The sequence below is a fragment of the Dipteris shenzhenensis genome, chromosome 25 (assembly GCF_047967505.1).
Source record: "Dipteris shenzhenensis isolate YYH24624 ecotype China chromosome 25, Dip_SZ_1.0, whole genome shotgun sequence".
Taxonomy (NCBI): Eukaryota; Viridiplantae; Streptophyta; class Polypodiopsida; order Gleicheniales; family Dipteridaceae; genus Dipteris; species Dipteris shenzhenensis.
In genome coordinates, this window is record NC_141620.1 from 8657714 (window position 1) to 8683999 (window position 26286).

Below are 26286 nucleotides of genomic sequence, written 5' to 3' on the forward strand. Positions count from 1 at the left end.
GTGCATCTCATAATCATTTTGACTAGTTAACCAAAAGCAGAAGCACCCAAAAGGCATGCTTAGACTCATGGTGCATCTCCTAGTCATTTTGACCATAGAATGTCTCTACATCTATGAAACCAATGTGAAAATGGGTAACGAAGTTGATGAATGAGGCAATGGGCATTGTCAAAGACATGAAGCCTCTAAGACACTTCTAGGCGATAGGTGTTTTGTGGCATACATCAAAGAACTTGTCACCTTCCAATTGGCAATACAAACCAAGGAGTTTGTACATGCTATGGAAGTTGAGTATAAGGGCATTTCAAAGGAAATTCTTGGCCATTAGTGGAGCAAGGAAAAGGTTGCACGTGGGTCTACAAAGCAAGGTTGGTTCCAAAGGGGTATGCATAATAGGAATGCTTTGATTTTAAGGAAACCTTTGCATTAGCTCAAGGATGAAATCTATTTTGATGATATTATCTCTTGTGAGTAGCATGAACCTTCACTTGCATCAAAATGGATGTAAAATATGAACAAAATCAAGTATATGATTGCTAACACTAGAGACAAATACAAAGCAAGGTTGGTTCCAAAGGGGTATGCACAATAGGAATGCTTTGATTTTAAGGAAACCTTTGCACCAGTCCAAGGATGAAATCCATTTAGATGATATTATTTCTTGTGCATAACATGAACCTTCACTTGCATCAAAATGGATGTAAAATATGCACACTTGATGGAGATTTTTGGGGAGAGATATGCAAGGATGTCACATTTCAAACAGGTAATTATTCCATAAGTTGTCATTCTACTTTCAATTGTCGCAAACTATAACGACTTTGAGTTGCTTACATTCTATAAGTACTTATGAAGTATAATTGGTTCATGGAGATGTAGAGAGGGGATATTTAAATTGAAAATCCAAACACGTACACTTATATTAGGTGGTTAAAAATATGTAAAAATATGCTAAATTTCAAAATAGAGGATTATTCTATATAGATGCTTGCTCATACATGCTATATGCACTTTTACACATTGAACCCCCTCTGAGATGTACATGAAATGACTAGTAAGATTAATGGACATGAAATATACACCCTTAAAGATTTGTAGAAAGAGGTATATACAAAGTAACTAGAAGGCCACACTAAGAGGATTTGAAAATTTAGTATGCATACTCAAAAGGCACTATGTGCTCTCAAGAAGGCCTCATAGGTTTGATACAACAAGATTGATAGCTACTCTACATAGAAAAGGTTTAGAAAGAGCATATTAGATCATGAAGTATCTATGAGAAGTGCAAATGCTCTCATAATTATTCCACCCTATTATAATAGCATGCAACATCAAGTTGATCGAACGGGCAAGTGAATATTTGCAAGAAGTTTGAAATGGATGGCTTGGCATTGCATTATATTCTCGGTGTTGAGGTTGAGTAGATAAAGAATGGCATGTTCTGAATACGTGCATAGACTCTACGCTAGAAAGTTTAGAATGTTGGTTGCACATATACACACATCCAATATACATGGGACCTAATTAGCCAATAACCAATAAATCAACATTCTCCCATCATTAGATGGTATCCAAATCAAAAATAGAAAAATAAGTTTTGAATTTGTCAAAATCCTCAAAAGGTAGGATTACGATGAACAAGTCTCCTTGGAGAAAGAGTGGACTATTAGATAGTTCCTCACTCCACATGGTGTTGGATGAAATTGTATTAGACATATATGTGCTTTGACCACTTGTGATCTCTTGGGTTTTTCAACTCTATTAGTCACAAATGATCAATATAGGGTGATCTTTTACTATCCTCCAACAATCATCTCAACCAAATAAGCAATGAATATTGGTGCATCAAAGCACATATCAAGGATGCAAAAGTGGTCAAAGTAGGGTGCAACTTCAACATAATGGTGGGTAATAATCGAACATGTCCCATCAGATCACATAAGTAGCAAGAAAATCCTTACTGATGACATTTTGCTATTTCTATCTTTGCTAGATCCAACTTGGTTTCTCATGTCCTTGTTTGCTATAATTGAAGCACAATTTTTGCTCTACTAGATCTATCCATTTTATACTTTAATCCCTCATTCGATTGGCTCTTATTAGGTGTCCTTTTGTCCTTCCCTTTTGTTTGGAAGGTTGTCATTGGATTCACCACATTTCTTCTCCCAAGATTTATCTTGTGGAGCAAAGGTAGCAATTCTTTGAAAATAACTAGAAATTACCTTTGTTGTGTTTTGAGGAAGCATGCCCATCACCAATCTAGAAATACAAGAGAAATCCATTCTCCAACCAGCTACTAAAAGGTGATCTCTGACTACTTCTACAATTGTGATATCAGTATACAGTCCTATATCATCAAAATTGTCCTCATATTGTAAATAGTAGTCTCAACGTCAACAATTTTTGTTTCCTTTTTCACCTCAAACATCTCTAGTAGCACCTCTCATGCTTTTGCTAATGTGTCTACTAGCTAAATGTGGGGGGGGAAGCATCTATAGTATTGCCAATGAAGATTTCCAAGGCCTCTAGGTCTCACGCTACGCAATCTTGCACTACAACTAAACCTTTTGTTTTGGGGCAAAATAAAATTTTGTTGTATTGCTTTCAAATAATATATACAATCATTATCCGGTCATTTAGAGTCAAAATTCCCTCATGAGAGGCTTATTGGTTAACAGGGATACTAGAAAAAACCAAAGAAAAGACCCTCCAAGGAGGTAGGACCAAGAGAACAGAGAGGATCTTATCACTCCACAAGTTTCTCTTTGATAGGGAAGAGAGAACGAAGCCCTTGTTGTAGGTCCTAATGGGTGACTCACTCCATAGATTCCTCTTTGACAGGGAAGAAAGAAGGCAACACTTATTGTTGCAGGTGACTTCATAGTGAACAAAAAGGTGGTGGTGCTCTTGAAGTTCAGAATTGAGTTGATAGATCTCTTCATTATAATTATGTATGTCCTGATCAAGTAAGGACTTAGCCTAAGGCAAAAGAAGCAAAAGTAGACAGCATGACTGTAAAACCAATGAGAGAAAAGTAGCTTTGCACATCAGTGACCTCGTTGTTAAACTAGTAAGCATTTCTGGAAATCCAAATGTGCTAGAGTGCATGTGCTCTAATCCAAGTCCAAGTGGCATAAGGAGTCTTCAAAACATCCCCCAAAACAATGGCCTTCCAATTAATAGGTTCTCCTAGTTGTCTCTGAACAAAATTCCATTCTACTAGTTGTATCTGAACAAACTTCTAGACTCTTCTTGCATAAGGGCATGAGATAAACAAATGGAAAACATCCTCCTACTTGTCTGGACACTTCTTGCAGGTTCCATCACCCTTGCCTATCTTAAGAATTCCTGCAATTTGTCTACCCTTTGTGCATAATGAGCCAAGGGAGTTGGACATATTTTTAGGGATCTTCTTATCCCACAGCAATCCAAATCTAGTGCCCCATTTGAAAGGGTTCTCATACAGTTTCCACATGTGGTTCAGGATTGGATAAAGTTCATCTATGTTATCTGCTAGTGTAGGGATTGAGCTATGTTATCTATTGGTGTAGGGATAGGCAAGAGGTGCGAGGTCCCTATCCAACTGAATTCTTTGTCAAAGATTAAATCTCTGCCCCTTTCTCTTGGTTGGAAAGTCTGAACTCTCTTCTAATTGCATGCCAATATTTCCACCTAAAATTCGATCTGTCCCACAACTAGTCCCAAGTATGAAGCCCTTTCTTAAAAAGATGCCAAGCCTTTTTCATCATTTATGAAGATGGTGGGTGGTCTCCAATTCTTTAGCTCTATTTTTTGACCTTTCTTTGGAATAAGGTTTTTTACACCTCCATTCAAGTGGTCTGGAAGACTGCCTAGTTAAATATATTCTTGCTAGAGCTTGAGAAGACATGGCCCAATAGTGTCCCAAAGAATTTATAGAATTCAATAGGGAGACGATCTTCACCTGGTGTCTTGCCTTCAGCCATGGGAAATCCTTGCACTACAACCAAATCTATTGTAATGTGATCATTATCAAAGTAGCAACTTTGATGTCTTCTAATCTCAACTCTATTGCAGCACCAATTTGCTAGACTCATTTGACAACAAACTAGCTCTAGATTTTCATCTTCCAAAGAGGGTAATTGGACCAATCAAGCTTGGACGATGGTCATATCATACATTTTGAAGTCAAGATTCATAGCAGAACTTCCAACTGTCAACTTAACCACATAGCATATAAGAGTAACATTTTTAGACATCATCTTCTTCTTCCTGCACCATGATCTACTTTTGGACATTGCTTCACTTTGGGAGTTGGGGGCATTTCATGGATCATTAAGAAGTGACCCAATGTGGTGCTATCTCTTCAATGAAAGTAGAGTATTGATTTGCTTGTATGTTGACATGTTTGTGTGACTTAGTTGGATGTTGTAAGACATGTAGGTCATCAAAAGTGTTGAACCTATGGAGATCTACTACAAGAACTAGAGTTTCATAGAAATCATAAAGAACTTGGTGTTTTGCACAAAGACATAGCACATCAAGGTTCATTACCAAGTCATTTATGGAGCTAGTTGAATTTGGGTTCATAGACAATTGATCTATAACTCATGAAGGGAAATGCCAATATCTCCACCAAGGCTCTATCTAGAGAATAGATAGAGCATTGAGTCAATGAGAGTAGCAGAGAATGAGAGTGGGGAAACACTCTTGACCCTTTGCACTAAAAGGGGGGTGAGTACTTATTCGCAGTATTTTTTGATGTATTAAAAACCCGAGTATCATATATTACTTCTTATGAAGCATGGATAGATAATGCAAGCTTGTGATTTCTCACATGTGGTGTTTGGATCTACATGACCCTCTTAGTTGAGGCATAAGCTTGATGATAATGCCATCAAATTCCTTCACTGAATGTAGCTCATAGAGCAAGGTCTTTGAGATAGCCTCGACGAAAATTGGTTTAACTCATTCCCATAAGATGGTTGGTGCCTTAGGAGGATGTGTTTTCTTAATCTGAAGCTCATTCATTTTTTTTCTTTGAGGTCTTCTCTTGCTCTAATTGTATTTTTAAGGATGTGAGGATTTGGGAAAGAATAGGGAAAAATAAAACCCAACTAGTGGATGAGGTTTTTGTAGGCTAAGGTCCTTTCACTTATGAAGCTAGGGAGAGATCTATAGCTTTTCTTTTTACGATGTCTTGATATAAGCTTCCTAGCTTACTGCTCAAGGCATTCGACTTCTTGTGTTCCCAAATTTTCATCGTTATGAGATTTTTTTTTTTTTTTGGGCAAAAGGATTACTTCATTAAGTATGAATGAAAGCCGCAAGAGCAAGCTCAAGTGCAAGAGTTACATCGTGTCATGCATGAAAGAAAAAACAACTCAAAAAGAGCTAACAAAAATCCAAGGCGAAGGCTGAAAATGCCACCTCAACCCCGAAGCAAACTTAGAGAAGAACGGAGAATCCAAACTCTGAAAAAAATCTCTCTCTTGGCTATAGTTGCTCTAGAGGATCCCTGCATGCTCGCCCAGTTGACCATCAATGTGTGTATAGTATCAGTTCATATACTGGCCATAGACTGGGAAGGGTGAATCTATGAACCCTCTATCACCGGCACTCCAAATATACCAAGCTGTTATGCTAGCCAGAATCTTCCAAGTTGTGTCTATCGAGGCATGAGAAACTTTGAAAGGAGTGAAAGGAACATCCTGGAGAGAGCATGACTCCACGAAGTGTTGCCGTATAATGAAGGATGAGTCTGAATCATGTCCCTCAAAAAACACCGAAGGGCCAATAAGAGAGATAACCATGCCACTGAACCCCAGGTCATGAAGAAGGGCGTTCTATGAGATATGCAAAGAATCCTGGCAACATCCTTCCAAATCATCCTCACCTGTCTGCACTCATCGTTATGAGATTTTGGTTGAGTTATTGAGAAGAGAATCTCTTCTTTGTAATTTGTAATAGATGTCACATGGAGGATCCCTTGTGTACTTTGACTATAGTGCATTGAGCTCTAAAGGTTCCTTGGACCCTACAGAACCTCAATTTCTATGATCTCAAGATCTACCTCACCCATCATTGTCTTCCATCAAGACTATTCCTAATTCATTGTAGCCTCTCCAAGCCCAACACACAAAGAGTTTAAACAACCCTATTAGTCCCTAACAGGTGTAGATCCACCCAGATCTATCATTGATATTCACATTTTGGCAGCTTGATGTATTTGATGATCACCACGCCCGGCATCTCTTAATTGATATGCTCAATCAATTCATGAAAAATATCAAGAAGACTCACGTCAACAAAAACAATACAGATACTTGCATGATACACATGATTATGGATCGTATTATGCCAAGTCATGCAACTTACGCTCCCATAGATACACTAATGTCAATTGGGTTGAAAGTGTAAATACTGATTATTATTTTCTGACAAATTTTTTGAGCGATGCTCTAAGGAAGCCGACTTTCTTTGGGTCCCAATCTGTGTTTGAATGATGTCCAAGAAGGATGATTTCTCTCTTTGTCATGGTTTTATATAATGAGGCGCATCTCTTCTTCCCCTACATGTTGTATTCGCATTTATGTTTCCATCTTCCTATTCTCCACCTCTGGATTTGGGCATCATTATGGTAGACATGGAAGGTGTGCCACTCATTTGTTATTTGGGCACAGCACTTTGGTGCTTTCTATGTGAGTGAATCTTGCCCTCTTTCATATTTCTACGATTTATAGTGTGAGAGAGGAGTCACTTAATGGTCAGAATCATCTTCATCTTGGTTGCATTCTTTGCCCCCTCTTTGTATGGGTGATGCTTGTTCTCATAATCGTTCTTTACTGCAACACACAATTACTAGTACATACAATCAAGACTCCTCTCTCTATTGCACTAGTGCTGTGCAAAGGATTTCTGATCCTTCATGGTCTTTGGCCACCATGGAACCATATTTCTTATGAAGAGAATGTATTTCATAAACCTCTATTCTGCCTTCATGTATTTCTACTAGTTCTCATTGGCTCTTGAGTTCCTCACACCGATTATATGTGTCATTTTGTGTGGCTGTTTTCATGCTCCTCCTCAACGTGGTTTTGCCAACAATGAGGTGGTTGAGAATGATTGACGTCACTACAAAACCTTTAATGGGTTTTTGATTAGGAGATGGTATAATAGTGTTTTCAAGCACTATATTTGACATTTATTGAATGAAAACTGTAAGCTAGAACTAGGGATTTCATGGATATGAATGAGGTTTCTAAAAGATTATTTAGAGTTGTGGAATTTAGTTCACAAGCCAACAATCCTCTGAGGTCTAGTACGTATATATGTTTTGTTTACAAGACTAATGTTACACTCTTTTTGTCTACACTTCAAATAAAATGATGTTCTTTTATGTTATTAATCTTGGTCAAAGTTTGTTAAAGTTATTAACTAGTAGAGAGTTTTAGACTAGCATAATTGGCAAAGTTTAAGTTTGTTAAGTCAACCGTGGACAACCCTCGGTGGCAAAGAGTCTTTGAAATCCGTAGGTATATGCCTTGAGCTCCTATTATCTCCTTCAAAGAAGCCTCTAATTGACTTGTCCAAAACTTGTGGAATGTACATGGGAAAATGAACCTATGTGGATATTCTATGACTACTTGTATTCTGTTCATATTAGATGAATATCCTATTTGCTAGATATGTGTTAGGAACACCTTTGAGAGCTTGGCTAAGAGACTTGGATCTTTAATTGGTGTGATAATGGTGGCATCAAGCATGTTGAGAGTAATGGGTTGCATGTTGTGCTTCACTGCAACATTACGTAATATGAACTGGCATTCACCAAATGTCTTGAACTTGTTTTCTACCTTAAGGTAATCATGCCTTCTATTACTCCAAAAGGTAAGCTAGGAAATCCATCCATGCATGTCAAAAGTATAAGTAATGATAAAAAATAGCACCCCTCAATAAAGAAGAAGATTGACTTACAGTAGCATTAAATACCATACAACAAAAGGAGTAAGATCATCAGCCAATGCACCATCCCCAATTATATGCTCATGCCTTTTCTTAAAGGATGTGCACAACTTGATAATCGTAACTACCAATGTTGCCAAAGGAAATAGGTTCCCCTCACCTAATGTCTTCATGAACTCTACATAAAAGACCTCATCTATGTGTAGTGTAATACAGCCAGCCTATGTCTTTTCTATCCACCAAATCAACCTTCAAGGATTTTGGATATGTCCCATTCTACAACATGAAGGTCCCATATTTGTTTAAAATTCCAATTCTACCTTCCATTTTTTAAAGATTCATGTCTTGAACACATAGAGGTTTACAATTCAAAGGAGCAGTAGTGGGTGACTTCTCATCACAATTTTACTTTTCAGATGATCTTGGTGGAGTCAATGGCAAAGGTTCTACATGGGGGAAGGAATTAGAAGTCTTAGCTCGAAGATTCAAAGTTTTTTCTTTTTAACCCCTAGGGTTCCCACTCTCCACTCTCATAGAAAGATCTCTTAACAGAAAGCCTATGACTAGGGGACCCCTTCAAAGAAGGTGGAGGAGATGAAGCCGGCACATGGAGAGATGCTTATTTGGCACAAGAAACAACTATACTCCTAAACAAAACCATGTTCAACTTCAATTACGATGATTTGTTGCAATATGACGAGTGCAATGACACATTCAATATGTCAAAAAATATACAAGACACACAATATACAAAACACTCAAATGAAATTGAAAGTGAATATCATATTGGATTGGAAATGCCTTTGCTATAAAAAACCCCAAGGATTGACAATTTCATCATACCTACTAAAAAACACATACTCTTACCTAATAAAGAGTATTTCAAGCAAATAAGAAGTCCTGACAAGGAGCAGAGAGATATATTATCCACTCGGACGAGAAGTTCCTAACTGGTGGAGCAGACACAGGAAATACATATCTTTTGCTTCTCCTTGCACAAGGGCTCCTCTGATATACAATCGAAGACTACTATCCAAAGACATTAGCTTGCCCAAAGATCTTTTGCTTATGTACACTAGCAAGGCATCTTACAACATTAACAAGACCACTATCCACTCAGCATTACACTTACCTATACATAGCAAGAACCTTACATCTCTCCCACATGAGAAACTAGATACATTGAGCGAAGTATACAAGCAAGCTCAATTGGTTGTCTTTGATGAGATTTCCCTTGTGGGACGAAGCACTCTAAACTTTGTGGACCTTCACGTGATCTTTGAAGAGGAATTTTGATGGACACTTTGGCAATCTTCATGTCATTACTTGTGGGGATTTCTACCAAGCAAAGTCAGTGAAAGATGCATGGGTGTTCAAACCCAATGAAGGTACTTTGGACTGTGTGGCCAATACATCATATTGGAGTGACAAGGTAAAATGTTATGAACTCCAAACAACAATGAGACAACGAGATAATGATTTCACAACAATTTTAAACGTGTGGCCATACATGAGCAAATCAACTACATAAACAATAAATTCCTTCATCCCCCACCAAAAGATCACACTTTCCCACACCTCTTCTACACAACATACAAAAGAACCAACAGAACGAGTCTATTTTGCAAACAATACAAGGCAAGACATACTCTTTAAAAGCAATAGACCATTTCACATAAACTCCTGCAAGAATCAAAAGATTTTGAGAGACCCCAAGGCGACATATGGTCTTAGAACAACTATAGAGATTAAAGAAGGCATTCTCGTTGAGCTATGTTCTGAAAACATAAACCACCAAGGCGAACTTGTCAATGGAGTCAACGGTGTCTTCAAGGGGATTTCAACATTCAAAGAAAAAGGCACTGTGTGGATACAATTCTCACACAAGGATGTAGGATTAAGTGCAAGAAGCAGCAACAAGAAGGCCTACAATGAACAAATACACCACAATTGGACTCCTATTTTTCGTATTGCAAAAGAAGTCCAAATAGGACCATCCAAAACTACCATACTATCTTGAGAAAATTCCTATCCAACCAACTGCAGCATGGACAATTCATAAATGCCAAGGTCTCACAATGGAAAAATTGGCCTTCTCTAGTAAAGGTGTTCGTGGGCACACCCTTTCCTACCGTGCAATATCATGTGCCAAAAATTTTGAGAATATTTACTTATTAGATCCATTGCAAAAGGACAACTCAATGTCAATAAGGATGTCCAAAGTGAAATGAACAAACTAAACACAACAAAAAGATGGTGCACAATCAAACAATAATCATTCCAAACACTGTTTTAATATAATTATTCAATCTTTAAACACAAGATCTTTCCAAAAGTACATCAACATCCCGCAAATGGAGCATCTCATACAATCAGATATACTTTGTTAACAAGAAACCCAAGCGCATGACTTTCACGCATTGACCCCTAATAGTTCCCGAGCAATACAAGTTTTTCATCTTGAGGATCACATGTCTTGTTAAACAAAAGTGTGCTTCTTCATCACTCTCGTGTCTATGACTTGCATGGTATAGAAATCATAGCACATATTTCAAAACTCGAAATTGAGTATATGGTTATTGCCATCTACAAGCCACCCACAACCAACCTACAAACTTTCTTCAAACTCTTAGAGCAAGTCCTTCAAATTAACAATCAAGAAAAAAAAAACAAAATATTAATCGGAGATTTCAACATTGACATATGTAAAAGCACATCATCAAAACTCCAAACCATTATGGACAAATATAAGTACCACATAAGTGTACGGGAATGATCAAAGGTGTAAACGAAGAAGAGCTGTATGTTTAATTTTGCATGTCTGATTGATGAAAAGCATCTGCAGAACCCAATCATCGACTTTTCAGATAGGCAAAAGAAGAGGAAAGGCATCAGCAAACTACCTAAGCTACACGCTTGAGTGCACTTGGACACCCTGAATTTATGTACTGATTTTCTCATATGATAAGGGCTACGGGCTGTTAAAACCTCATAACAAGCACTTCCAGCTTTGTTTTTCGTACATTGACAAAGAGAGAACTCCATAAGTATGCTTAAAGGCTGGCAAACTCAACTTTATAAAGATTGGCAATGATTTTCTACCCGTCATCCATCTGACACTGACAATTATGAGTATAAATGAAGTTATCATATTAAACTAGGGATTTAACTGCTAACACATAGGATCAATTGTCCATTGATATGGGATTATTATTTAGCCCAAGCCAGTTCAATGAGCACAGCCCCCTGAAAGCTTTATACTGGACCTTTCACAATGAAGAGGCACAGATTTGTTAGCGTTGAGCCCGCCTTATTGCATGCCCCACTTCTGCAAGAAAGTCAGTTGCAGAGGCCTACAAAACCACAGAGACCATGTTTTGTTAAAGAGTTTCAACAAAGACATAAAACTGAAGGACTCAACCACAACTTTGGGGAAAACCAAATATAGTAGGGATCGCAGTGTTCACAATGGTCGGCCACATCAAAAACATGAGCCTGCATACCTGATAAGCAACTTTTGACGAACCCCAGGCCCCGTCCGAGCTAGAGTACACAACAGGACGATCTGCATTAAGAACAAAATTGTGAATATGTTACTTCAATCTTTAACAATTAGGTGAACACCATCCTTACTTTTTTATTGAAGTTCTTAGAAACTTCCAGATAAACCACCCTTGGATATTCTGTAGATCCAATACAAAAGTAACATCTCAAGTCTGCAAATAGAGATCCCTGAAGAGAGCAATGGATCCTGCTATTTGCAGCCAGCTTTCACATCTCCTCTTGCATTCCTTAATACAAACAACTCCTCGAAAAACTAGCAGGGTGTATCATTCAGTTTCTTTTCTCCCTCTTAAACTACCTGGGGAGCCAGTTATTTGCCTCATGATCAGAGGTAGACTAAAAATGGGGCAACACTGACGTTCCTTGGATTATACTTTGTTACAAATGTCTTTGGAATATATGAAAACTAGAGCAGACCACTACATTTACACACGATCTCTAGACCTTAAACCACACGGTTACACTCTTCAATGTCATCTGAGCCCTACATTATGATATCATCGATGGCAAGTAGCAGACTGATACATGCAACATCAATACATTGAACTTTGACAACACGAATCATGATTGCCACTTATGATGGGACCTTCCCATCTCTGTAGACAGATCACCTAGGGCCACCTTTTCCTAAGGGCTGCCTGTCTGCTTTCAGTGGTGTGAACGTGAGATGTCATTAGCTGTATTCCCCATTTACCATGCCTTCTCTATTTGGGGGTCTCGCACCCCGAAAGTGATGGATATAAAGGGGTACATGTCTCCTGAGGTGAGAATCCTGTAGCCAACCCTCCAACCCATGCGGCCCCTTTCGGGTCACCACCACCTAAAAGAGGTCTAGTCACTCTACCATACTCAAGGATTGTCGAGCTGTCCTCCTATGTGGGTCATCCCCTTGCTGTTTTTCTTGAGCTTCCAATTGAGATAAGCTTGTCCCTGAGTCTTTTGTTTGTGCGCATGTGTGTGTGTGTGTGTGTGTGTGTGTGTGTGATTGCTTGCAGACCCACTGCATAGATCATGAGGTCTTTTTGGCATATACTGAAATTTTCAGTTGATGTAATTGTAGCACCTTATTTTGAGGTTGCTACTCATATAATATAATCAATCAAAGATTTCACAAAAAAAAAGGAGTATGTGTGTGTGTGTGTGTGACCGGCCCGGCAGAGGGCTCTTTTGGATAAAGGTTGTTCCTCTAAAGAAATTTTCGAGAGTTCAGAGTCTAAAAATCAAGCTCAAAATATTTCTGGAGTCTTGAGATTCGATAGTGCTTGGACTTCATCGCGGGCACAACTTGCTCGGGCATGTGTTGATAATTTTTCTCAGCAATTTAATCCGCAGCCCTCTTCGCAAGAGGCTCTTTGCGCTAAAAGTCAGTTGCTACAGCATGTTTCTCCATTATTGATCTTGATCAGGCTATGCAACTTGAGACAGCTTTTACTAAAAGGGAGATTCTTGCTGCTTTGAAATCCTATGGCAAATGGAAGTCTCTGGGTTGGGATGGCCTTACGGTGGAGTTTTTCCTAGCCTACTAGGATGCTTTGAAGGATGTTTTGCTACATTGATTAATATTGCATGGCAAAATCAGTAAATGTCAGATGCTTGGAAGAAAGGGCTGGTTAAGTTTATTCCCAAGAAGCATCTTTATGAATCGTTTGCTGATTGGAGGCCTTTCACACTCATGCCAGTTATCTATTAGATCATTGCCAAAATAGTAGTTGATAGAATAAAAGGTTACGTGTGTGATGGCTTGCATCCTAATCAATATGGCTTTATTCCTCGCCAACACATCACTGATTACATTGCAAATGCTAATGTTGGCATTGAATATGCCAAGTATACTCAACAAGATGTGCTTTTTCTCCAAGTGGATATTGCCAAAGATTTTGATACACGAAGGTATGCAAAGCATAAGGTACCTCATGGAGATAAGCTCTTCAAGTTTACCAAGTACAAGGGAGAGGACAAGCCCGAGGTCTTGCTGGCCTGGATCCGAGACCTCGAGTATTTCTTTGAGGGGGACGAATACGAAGACAAGGCGAAGATCCGGTTTGCCGTCCTGCACATGCAAGACCGTGCTTCACTCTGGTGGGCAGCTATGGTCAACACTGGACAACAAGCCCACACCTGGAAGCGCTTCAAGAAGAACTTGATGAGGCACTTCCTGCCTAAGGAGTTTAAGAGAGATACAATGGTGCAGTGGGACATCCTCCGCCAACGCCAAGAAGAGAAAGTCAGTGAGTATGTTGATCGTTTTTGGGATACTTTGTTAAAAGTTCAAGCATTCAGTAGAAAGGATAAAAAAGAGCAGCAAAGGAAGTTCTTTGCTGGCCTACGGTATGTCGTTCAGCATGAGGTAGACATTGCCACTCCTACTTCTCTCGAAGACACCATCAACATCGCCTTGAAGGTGGAGAAGAAACAGTCTTTCTCCAACAAGCGGAACGGCAGCAACAACAAGCGGAAGTCCCAGGGAACCTCTTCCAAGGAACCAAAGGGTAAGGAGACAGCAAAGGACGCACCAAAAGAGCAAAAGTCAGCCACCCAGCCTCCTTCGAAGAAAGCAGCCCGCACTTTCACCTCATTGTCTCCACAACAGAAGCAAAAGTATTACTCCGAAGGGCGGTGTTTCAAGTGTGGCGAGCGAGGCCACAACTTCTACGAATGCCCTCAAGCTGCCAAAAACAGCAGCAACAAAGAAGCAGCCCCAAAAAGCCAAATTTGGTAGTTAACAAGGTGGAAGCACCTCCAGAAAAGGGAGCTGTAAACGACACCCATAGTTTATTGAAAACATGGGGTCAGGTAAAGGATCAATCCGCTTTGTTTTTGTTCGATAGTGGAGCTACTCACAACTTTATTTCTCATGAGATGGCACAGAACTTGGGGATAGCCCCAGAGGATAAAGGAGAAGCCTTGGAGGCAACTGCAGCCTTCAAGAACCAAGAAGAGAAGGTGTACCCCATCATTGGTGAGCTTCGGGTACACATCCAAGGGTACTTGGATCATCTACCCTTCATGGTGGCACCACTTCAAGGATCAGATGTAATTCTCGGCATGCGCTGGCATAAGCAAGTCAACCCCCGAATCGATTATGTGAAGAATATTCTAACCCTCCAACATAAGGGTAGAGATGTGAGCATTACAGCGGGAGTTTTAGGAAACACCATTCCTATGGTAAGTCATGCACAATCTCCCAATTTGCTTAAGAAAGGAGTACGTTCTTTTCTAGTGTTTGTACGCGATAAGCAACCAAGTGAAGAAAAGTCAGATCCTCTCACAAAAGAAAGATTAGATTTCCTTCATGAATTCTCTAGTTGCTTCTCTCAAGAACTTCCTGGTCACCTCCCTCCTGAGAGACCAGAGGATCACAAAATTGACATCGTTCCAGGGTCTTCACCTCCAAATAGACCCCCATATAGAGTTAGTCAATCTCAACAAGATGAAATCTTCAAGCAAGTCCAAGAACTCTTGGACAAGGGATTGATCCAACCCAGTAGTTCTCCTTTTTGCTCTCCTGTCTTACTAGTCCAAAAGAAGGATAAAACCTTTAGGATGTGCATAGACTATAGAGCCTTAAACAAACAGACGGTTAAGAATCATTTCCCAATTCCTCGTATAGACGATATCTTTGATTGTTTAGGAGGATTTGAAATTTTCAGCCGCATAGATCTTAAGAGTGGCTACCATCAGGTACGAGTTGGACCTGAGGACATTCATAAAACAGCCTTCCGAACCACATTTGGGCTGTATGAATATATGGTAATGCCATTTGGCCTTATCAATGCCCCAGCCACGTTCAATCGGCTGATGGAATGGTTGTTCAGGAACTATAGACACTTCACTGCCATCTTCTTTGATGACATCCTCATTTTCAGCAAGAATGAGGAAGAGCATAAGGAGCATCTAAAGATTGTATTTCAAATCTTAGCTGAAAATGCTCTTCACATCAATAAGAAGCTTTCAGCCATGGATAAATTTTTCTACTGGCCTAACATGAAAAAGGACACTGCTGCCTACATTTCAGCTTGTCTCGCATGTCAAAAAGCTAAGTATGAGAGAGGAAAACCCAAGGGTGTACTTCAGCCCCTACCCATTCCTGAGAGACCATGGGAACACATCACCATGGACTTCATTACAGGAATTCCCAGGACCAATCAAAATCATGACATAATTTGGGTGATAGTAGATCGATTCAGCAAGCAAGCCCACTTCATTCCTTGCAGAAAGAATCTAAAGGCACCTGAAGCTGCCCATTTATTTATTAGACACATCTTTAGACACCATGGCATGCCCAAGTCTATAGTATCAGATAGAGACTCAAAGTTCACTAGTAACTTCTGGCATGCTTTGTTTGAGAACCTTGGAACTCTAAGTTTCTCCTCAGCTTTTCATCCTCAAACGGATGGCCAAACTGAAGTTACGAATAGTACACTCTTGGATTTGCTGAAATTTTATGTGCATGACCAACAAACCTTTTGGGAGAAATTCCTTCCTCTTGTGGAGTTTGCTTATAACAACACAATTCATTCCTCCACTGGAAAAGCTCCTTTCAAAATTGTATATGGTAGATCTTTACCAACTCCACTCATGCAAACAAAAGAGAAAATCTTTGCCGCTGATCAATTCGTGGAGGCTTATGACTCTGCTTATGCCACGGTTCGAGCAGCCATTCAAAAGGCACAGGAGAAACAAAGAACAGCTGCAAATAAAAGACGGAGGGCGTTTGCAGTGAAAGAAGGCCAAATTGAAATTTGAGAAAGCCCGGTTAAAAACCAAAGTGGGCACAAAGCGCATCTACTTCAAGCTATGCTTTCGATATTATGGTCCTTTTCAGGTGTTGCAGGTAATAAATGATGTCTCAGTCCGATTAAGACTTCCAGAGCATTGGAAGATCCACGATGTCTTCCACGTAAGCTTGGTGAAACCCTTCATTCGGGAACCACCTCAAGAGCCCACACTGGGCGATGCACCTGAAGTAGAGGACACTGAGATCTTGTTGATCCCAGAGCAAATTATTCTGCATAACTTCACTACCGGACGTCGAGGCACGACTCGCAAGATGTACCTTTTGAAGTTCAGAGGGCTCCCATCCACCGATGCCCAATGGGTGGACAAAGCTACATTTCAGGAGTGTCCTGAAATCCTAGATGCTTATGAGGAAGCATTTCAGTTGAGGACAACCGAATGAAAGACGGAGGGAATGTCATCCTGCTTCAACATGTATCCACTTGCTTGGTACTATTTCTTTTTGTTTTTTTCAATAGTATGCTTATTAAGAAATGAAATGTTTTCCTATTATTCAGTTACGGACAATGGGGACTAGGTCTAGCATTTGAAAGTGGACCCCCTTGCTTGGGGTTATGGGCATTAGTGACCCATAAGAGTGATGGCCTCTCTTTGAGAGGGACCTCTGGAAACCACACCCCACCTGCGTACCCAAACATGGGACCAATCAAATGCACAGATTGCATACTGACCTAGGAACCATTCAAGAGAATGTTCCCTGAGCTTTGGGTGTGGGCCTGGCAGCATGCCAAGAGTAATGGAGATACAAGATAAGACGACAAACAAATGAGCTCAGTATGGCTCAATTATGACCTTAGAGTACGTCAATAGATAGTCCAAGCTATTAGGAATCCGTGGGTGCGATCAGAATTGAATTCTGACAACTTTGAAATTTTAGGGTTTTTGGGAGTAACACGTGGCAGACTGCCACATGGAATCTGAGCTGGCAGGTCAGTCCACCTGTCCCACACATGTGGCAGCATGCATGGCACGGCATGTTGGCCAAGTGTCTGGCCCCAAATCTGGTAGATTTGGGGTAGGTAGTGGGCTGTCCTCTTTGGGACTGCAGCCCACCAAAAATCTGGGACAAGTGTCCACCGTCCACTCTAAGCCTGGGGGGCGGGGGGCTGAGCCTATAAAAGAAGGCCTCTCCCCTTCATTCCCTACATGGAAAATTCGTCACTTTTCTTCTCCCTCTTTTTGGATGATGCAGCAAAACCTCTCCAGCTCCTTGGGTGCAGCCAGCTTCTCCCCAGGCCATTCTCTCATCTCAGCAGCACTTTCTCTCTCTACAACAGCACATTCTCTCTCTACAGTTCCAGCCCCTCCTCTCCAGAAATCTGCCCCCTCTCAGCTCTTCTGGAACAGCAGCAGCATCCTCTCTCCTTCTCCTAGCTTGGAGCAGCCACAGCCCCTTTCTCTCTCCTGCTGCAATCTTTCTCTCTACTGCAGAATTTCTCTCTCTATTGTTCCAGCCCATTCCCCTTGCAAAATTCTGCCTTTCTGTGCACCTCTGGAACAGCAGCATCTCCTCTCTTACATCCCCTCCCTTGGGATCAGCATTGGCACTCTCTCTCTACAGCTATCACTCCATAAAGGCTTTCTCTCTCTAGCCTACAGGCTGTTTTTCTAAGCTGTTCTCATTCCAGCCCCATTTCCACACTCTCCTCACCCAAGGTAGCTTCAGAGGCATCAAGGACTTCATCTACAAAAGGTTCAAGTCACGAAGGGAGCCTGTATTGTCAAGTTTATCTCATTTACAGCACTATTTCATGTTGTTTCTACTATCTTTCTAGAAACCAGTGCTTGCCTCTAATGTTGGATGTAAGTGGTGATTGTTGCAGGCTTCTTCCTTGTGGATTGGGCAAGCCAAGAGTTGAAACCTGAGCTATCATTTCATTCAAACGCCTCTGCAAAATCCATTGTCTGAATTGATAGAAAGCACCGAGTAGTTTACACATGCAAAGATACCAAAATATGCTAAAAATAACCAAATGTAGCAGCTTTAGGCTTTCCATTTCATCTTTGGACTTTTAAAGACACAAAATCCTTAGAAAACTAGCATATACATCAATGCAAATTGCAATGTGCATTGTGCATAAACTTTAAAGCATTAAGTCATACAATTGAAAATCATAGAAGCTCAAATATAATATGTGAAATACAAGAAAAGTAGGCAATGCCTCGAGCCTAAACAGAAGGCCTCGGCCCTCAATACCAAATAGTAAATACAAAATAGGACTCGAGACTCTCGAGTCAAAGTACATGGTGGACAGGAAAAAAGAGAGTCAGGCTTGCCGCCTAATGCATCTACCTGTGCCCCCCTCCCAGGATGCAAATGAGGCCACAAGGCTAGCTTGCACGACTCTCAGAGCCCCTGAACTGGCAGCCCCTGAAGGTGTGGATGAAGCCTGAAGGAGGCAGAAATGGAAGCAGAAAGAGTTGCTACACCTAGGGCTAGTGGTGGCACTAGGGGTCAACCTCAAGAATCAAGAATGGCAGGTCGATTGTTTGCCTCCATGTCCAATTTCTCTCCAAGTGCCACAAAACGTGTGTGCTCATGATCGGAAACATCATGGGCAACAATTAATGCCATGATTTGGAACTTTACATAGATGAGCTCACACACGGTCTACCCCTCCACTTTTTACTTTCTTACAAAAGCGGCAATGCCACTTGCATGCTCCTCCTTTCGAATTGCCGTACTTGGACACGGGATCCACCTCATTCCACCACTCGAATTTCTGGTCTGTGTCAATGCCTCTTGGAGGAGCCATTGACTGGGCTGAGAGAAGAGGGAGGTAGTGTGGAGAGAGGAGTGGGGAGAGCGGGGCATGACTTGGAGAGGGCTGAGCAGTCGGCAGAGAGAGAAGGGAGCTGAAGGGAGTGGAAGGAGAAGAAGGGAGTGGATGAGTGGAGAGGGGAGTGGAAGGAGAGGGGCTGAGTAGAAGGGAGTGGAAGGAGAGGGGCGGAGTGGAACATGTAGAAACTGTCCAGGAGAGCAGTAGATGTGACTTCCAGATTAGGGTTTGCTGCGGAAGCTTCAAAGCCTGTATGAAACCCTAGAAAACAAATCCAAAAACCCTAAAAATGGGTTTGGCAACACTCCAGAACAGGTTGCCCTGGCCAGGAACAGCTGCAGCAGCTCGAAATTAGCAAAGGGCCCACAGAAATGTGTCAAACTGATCTGTAACATCCAGGAATGACTGCAGGAAGTGGCAGCTGGCCATACAGCAGCTGTACAACAGTCACAGAGCAGTTGCAAGACAGCTGGAAACAGCTCCAGGAGCTCAAAACCAGGCAAGAAGCATTAAAACCACCTCAAATTCAGTAAATCTAAAGGTGCTTTTCACAAAACTCAAGGGCAGCCTGACGTAGAGCAGCTCCAAGAGCTCTCCCAATGCCAAAGCTAAAGGTGGCTGAATGAAATCAAGTCATTCAGCAGGCTTTCTCATGACAAAATTGATGGTTTTTGCGACATGCGTGCTTCCCGAGGTATGGGAGGTTCAGAGGAACAAGGGGCGGCTCCAATTTGTGAGAAATGGAAACAAGGTGCAGCAGGTGGAAATACAGAACATTGAATTGTTGTATTGAGAATGAGGAGCTGAAATGGAGTACAAGGGATAAAAGCCTAGGGTGTAACCCCAACCATGGTTTTGCTACCCTTACAACTAACCAACTCAACCTCTAATCGTGGTTTAGGGGAAAAAAACTCAATGAGGGAAAAAGTGCCCCCACTCAGCTGACATAGTTTTTGGGCCTTGTGTCATTCTATAAGTGATTCATACACCATAAACGGAGATCCTTTCATAGATTTCTTGAAGAAAGATGCCATCTTGTGGTCAAAAGAAGCACACGTCAGCTTGAAGGTCTAAAATTTGTGTTAATTCATGCCTCGGTGCTGGTATGCCCCAGCTTTTCACCCTCATTCTATTGGGAATCTTAAGACAATAGTCAATGTTAGGTTAGTAATAAGGTTAGGATTGCATGGTTGTGCACACATTTCACCTTGAAGGAGTCCACTCTGATTCCATACCTGCCCTAAGATATTCAATCTCCTCTGCCATGAAATATCATTTGTTGTCTTTAATATAGAGTTGACGAAACCTCAAGATTTCTCCTGTTGGAAATCAGGACGTCATCAAAAAAGACAAACACACATAAGAATAGAAGTGGCTGCATATTTGTTCATCGGTGCTTGAAAGGTGGCCGGTACATTAGTCAAACCAAGTAGCATAACCTTGAGCTCATAAAGGCCCTTTCTTGTGTAGAAGGTTGTAACATTAATGCATGTTTTTATTTATAAAAAAGAGTATCCATCATTTACATATGGCATCTGTCTCTTGTTAGTAGGTTAAAGCATAGATTTTCAATAGAAATCCAACAAAAGAGGTGGTGTAGAAAATAGCATAGCTCACATTTGTAAAATTTTTTTCTTAGGACCGCCACTTTGCGACTTTTCAAGATTACATTGTTCTACATCTTTTAGCATGCTGTTGTTGTGTACTCCCTACTATGATAACTAGCGGTCAGGGTTGCTGACACCTACCGTTCCATGTTATAAGGTTTTTATGTCCTAACATGACCTTGTGTTGGATGGATGTAGGTAATGAGTATATCTTAGGAGTGCTAAACCTACATCTACATTAGTGGAAAACCAAGCATACTTGAGTCGATCCAACAAGTTTGTAATCAATGCACGTGTGGTACAAACCATCTTTCTTTCCACCTTAAAGAAATGAGATAGAGCCTTATTGATGGGGTTGCTGCCGAGCTCCAAGACTATGGCATGGTCAACATCTGTCTTCAGAGTTACTTTTAGCATATTAGCATATATATCAACGTCTTCTGAGAGCAATTGTTGCATATGAACATCCTCAACACGTGGTGCACGGCACTCCCTATTTGTGGCTGGGCCCTTTGCAATGAATCCAAGGCAATTCTTTCTTGAGCTCTCTAGCTAGTTGCCTCGCTGAAAATAGCTAATCGACACTAATTTCCCTAAAGATTTCATCCAAGGCAAAGGGATCTCCCGCAAAAGTGTCATCATGTGAGAGTTGGATCCGTGCACCTTGGCAACATAGCTTGATAATCATGTGATGCCCATTTGCGATCTTGACCCATGATCAATGTCCACAGCTACAGGCCTTACTTTCTGCAAGGTCTTATGGGTACTCCTGCTATCCACTAACATATGAACAATTCTTCCATCAATGTCACCTCTCTACTATGTGTCTTAGCATTTCTCCCACCCATGATATATTTATTACATCTCTAACTCGGCATTTTCGTACCGTTTATCCTCATCCACTAGAGTATTTTCCTCAAGATCATTCCATGGATATTAGAACTTAGAACACTTGGGATCTTTAGCATAGTTAGTGCCCATGTGGCAGCTATGTGCTGCCCAAATGGCAGCTCCTCGTTCCCTCGACATTACCGCTACCATACTATAGGTGTCACTCTCGCCTACTCTCCTCATTTGGGGCCTACAAGCGGTTAATCAACCCTTATATTTGGGCAACACACGCGCACACATTGATTTGATTTGGCTTTTGTTTCACACCGGATCCACTTCCCTATTCATGAACGTACTCATAACCATTCCTATTGTTAGCATTCAAGACATTGAAGCAAGGATAGTCTCTAAACCACACTTCCTAGCATATGAGCTTCAACTAGCATTAAATACTATTCTAAAGTTCATAAATCCATTTGCTAACCCAACGAAAGAAAATATACCTTGCTATTTAGTACCCTTTCTATAACTTACTCAAAAGTCATTAACATTCATAGAGTAAAACACATTCAAATTTCTTGACACTCAAAATTGAAGTACTAGTTGATGTCTTTGGCCAGTAAAATGTATGCACCCAAATCATCAAAAAGAGCACAAGATTACAACACACCTGCAATGTCCAAGGTTGGGTCGTTTTGAGATTGCAATGCAGCTGCCCATCCTGTGGAATAACATGACGAGTCAAGAGTAATATTTGACAATGTACACCAAACTACATGCCATAGGCAATCCAAAGCATGCATACGTATACATACACATGTACGTATATACATGCATGCATGTATGTTGTATATATGTGTGTCCACACACGCGCGCACGTGCACATGCGCACACGTTGAAAAATATGCTGGAGCAACCAGCCAAAAAGCTAGGAAACTACTTGAAAGAGCTTTTGGAACACCACAACAAGGTACTAGGACTCACAAGCTGGCCCAAGAAGTACTCACTAGATAGCAAATTGTAATATATTCTTTCAATGGATGTAGGGATCACTATTAGTTGATAGTGATCACAATCCTATAGGTCCTCAAGGGTCTCACGAGGACTTTAATAGAATCATATCATGTCATCTCTCTCTCTCTCTCTCTCTCTCTCTCTCTCTCTCTCTCTCTCTCTCCACGTCTGCTCCACCTCCGCTCCACCCCCGCTAGTTCTCCGCTCTACCTCCACCCCAACCACTCCAACTCGTTCCAACCCTCTGCAACAGTAGCAGTTCGTACCCCCAGGACGAGCTGAGCCCTTGGCTCTCCCTTGGGGGGTTAATTCAAGCTAAAGGGCTCCTGCATTTAAAGCAGGCACCATGGAATTTCCGAAGATAAAGATATTTACAACACCACCCCTCAGCGAGCCCTCCTATTCCGATGTAGCAGCGACACCCAGCCCTTATGCATTGCATTTCAAACGAAGGCCTGGACCAGACCCACAGGAGCAAATCTACTACCTAACACAGGAAGTAAGAGAGCTCAGGCTTATAGTAGCAGCTCTTAGGAAGAAAGTGAAGAAGTTGGAAAACAATGAAGGTAAGCAGGAAATCATTGCTGAAGTTTTACAAAAAAGCAGCTCATCTCCACCAGCACAAACACTTGTCTCCACGATCGAAAAGATGATCACCACTCAGCTCAGCTCAACCAAGAAAGAGATGGCTATTCTAGACAACAACAAAATCAACAAAGCAGATTTATATACGGAGGTAAAAGAGCAGGAAGCCATAGCAAAAAACAAGAAGAGATTGCGCATAGGGGGGCTGCCAAAGGATTGTATGGGATGTCCTACAGATAATTTTACGGAGGGATAAACAGTAGAAGAGAAGATCACAAGTCTCAAGAAGGAGATACCACAGATAGAATGGGATGAAACTGACATCAGTTGGATCTCTAAGAGGGTATGGATATCTGAGGAGCTTACTCCAAATCAGCTCAAACAACGGAATGTTGAACTTACTAAAGTGAAGGATTCACGCAAAGATGGAAAATGGGCAGGGGCAGTATATAGGGATGGACAAGCCTTAATCCGTGATTTCAAATCTAAACCCAAGGACTCTCAATCTTAAACTGATGCTGCTCAAGCCGATTTTTTTTCTAAGAGAAAATTAGTAGCTAGTTATGCATCTAAATAAACTGGGGCTGAGTTGATATGCTCCCCCCAAGACTCTCAGTCTCTACCGCATGTTAATGATTTGGTGTGTGTTTTTTTGTCCCATAGACCTGCAAGGTCTCCTGTGGACGTTAATATATCTTTCTTTCTTTCTCGTGCGCACGAGCCTGCCCAGCTCCTTCGCAATCGCCATCGCTTGGATGCTCCTCAGCCCCCCCGGCATCATGCCTTGCTGTCCAGCTCCCTCACATTGCTGGAGGGCTCCTCAGCTCCATGCTTGCTGCCACCGTTGCTCCTCACACCTCCGCTTCAAACTGCTCAGCTGAGCTGCTCAGCCCATTGCGCATGACTGCCCCTCAGCTCCCTGCTATAGCTTTGAACTGCTCAGGCCTCAAGAAAATCAAGAAAACAGTCCTCAAAAAAATCAAGAAAACAGGTTGAGGGGTGATTGAGGAAGGGAAAACAAGAAAATCAAGAAAACAGTCCCTAAAAAAACGACAGCAAGAGCTATGGCAAAAGGAGAGAAAGGAGACAAGAAGGAAGAGAAACAGATACATTTCAGATGTCTCCTCACCACTCTTAGTCTTTTTCGCCCCTATGTGCCTAACCCCTATCCCTCAGCCCCCATTCATGTCTTATCCATATTTGTCAATCCAAACACACCCGATCCCACCTGAGGCTTGGGAGCAGATCGTTATGGAGGTTCGCTACCTTCGTGCACAAGAGATGGAGCAGATCGGTTCATAAATAGACTTGGTGTCATGGGGACGTGAAGTTATGAACCGTGACTAACTTTGGCTTAGGGGTCTAGCCCAAGGGAAGCGACACTTCCAAGAAGTCCCTAGGTGCACACACAAGGCCTACTTGCTAGGGGCAAGGCAAGGTTTAGAGGGGTCTAAATGTTGGGCCCAAGGAGAAACCAATGTTTCATTGGTTAGTAGGGGTTAGGACTTTAATGTGAGGGGCAAACCAATGTTCCATTGGTTTGTGTGGGTTAGAGCATTAATGAGGGGACCACATGGCAGCCGCTCATGCACACCTACCCCCCTTGCTCTCCTTCCACCTTGCTTTTGATGAAGGTACGGGTTTTTTTCAATGCAAGTTGCTTCTCTCTCTCTCCCTTTTGCACGCATTCCGATGTCCTCTCTCTCTCTCTCTCTCTCTCTCTCTCTCTCTCTCTCTCTCTCTCTGTGGCTTCCGTACGACTGTACGGAAGCATTAATCACGGATTGTATGGGCTGTTGCACACGATCCATTACGGGCTGTACAGAATCCTCTTTGCTGGCTGTACGGAAAAGGCACGCATTCCAAGGCTGATTGTACATGCATTTAATCGCTGCTGTACGGAACGGTCCTGCTGTACGGGTTGTTTCACGACTCCCAATGCAGGCTGTACGGACGTTATTAATCCTCTTTGCTGGCTGTATGGACATCATTAATGCTGCTGGCTGTACAGACACTGAAGGCTGCTGTACGGACAGGCTTGGACACTCTTCAAAGGCTTGTTCATGCATTTCAAGGATAGGCTGTGGGTTGCTGGTGCACCTTGCCATGGTAGACTAGCTCTTTCTCTCTTGCCTTGGCCTCTTCACCAGCGAGCCTTGCTCTTCTCACGTTTCTCAGCTCCCAGTTTTCCTTTCTCTCTTAGCTGCCAGTTCCTCCTACTAGCCTTAACACTGGATCTCTTGCTTCTAAAGGTGTTTTGGAGCTAGATTGATCAGTTGAAGCTGGTTTGAGTTCTCTTGTCGCTATCCCTTTCATGTTGATTGCATTTGGTGATTTTGGAAGCTTGTTATTGCTCCATTTGTTGTTGGAAGCCCCTCTTGGCCATTCATGCAGTGATTGGGCACCCAGTCATAGAGGGTGTAATCAAAGGGGCAGTGTGTGGATTATCTTCCTGTATTGTGGTCACTTGTTCAGTCTGAAATCTGTGTTGAAGCTTGATCGCTCTAAGAGGCTGGTCAGTGGGTTGTGGGATTGCCAGTCCTCGTTGAGCAAGTTGGATGCTTTGTGGAATGCCTGGACACCTTTACAGTTGGTCATGGACAATGGTGAATGCCTTAGCCTTGGCTTGGCACTTGGGTACACTAGGATGGAATGCAGGTTATAGCCAAGGTTTGGCTTGGACAGTGGAATTGCCCATGGGGCAGAGCACAAGGGTGAGCCCTTGTTGTATGTACAAATCTCATTCTTAAATAAATATAAATACCGGAAGGGGCACCAAGAGTTTGGTTTCAAATGGTTTAAAGTTAAGTGGTTGGAAATGATGCAATGTGGCTGTGAATGGTCTACTGCCCTTTAGGAAAGGTCGGGAGATACTACAGCTCCATAAGGAGGAGGGTGGCTGTAGCTGGTTGGAGAACCAAACCCGAGACTTCCAGATGGATGGATGTCATGAAACACAAGCCTACGAACGCTACCATTTCGGCCACCATCACAACTGTAGAGAGCAGGTAAGGCTCTCAACATCAGAGTCCGAGGGATCCATTGCAACTCCACCGCTCCGATCAACGATGTCAACTGGCTTCCTGGCTTCCACACTGGGAGTCCCAAAGCATGGAATTAAGGGCGCCTAGCACATAGAACAACATCCCACCCGAGAGCAACTT

General features: G+C 41.8%; 2 protein-coding genes across 4 annotated transcripts in view; both read right to left on the minus strand.

Moving 5' to 3' along the window:
• LOC147885406 (tyrosine sulfotransferase-like protein) overlaps positions 1 to 26286 on the minus strand; it is a 131557-nt gene that overhangs the window by 86613 nt on the left and 18658 nt on the right. The window lies entirely within an intron of this gene.
• The window catches only part of LOC147885408 (uncharacterized), a 34903-nt gene continuing 19321 nt past the window's right edge, over positions 10705 to 26286 (minus strand). For 2 of the 3 annotated variants that reach the window (XM_087396838.1, XM_087396837.1), the window contains exons 4-6: positions 22194 to 22244; positions 11448 to 11509; positions 10705 to 11297 (exon numbers count right to left, since the gene is read on the minus strand). In XM_087396838.1, the coding sequence (XP_087252964.1) occupies positions 11238 to 11297; positions 11448 to 11509; positions 22194 to 22244 (173 nt within the window). In that variant the 3' untranslated portion in view covers positions 10705 to 11237. The remainder of the gene's footprint in view (positions 11298 to 11447; positions 11510 to 22193; positions 22245 to 26286) is intronic. The other variant, XM_087396839.1, reaches the window with a different exon arrangement.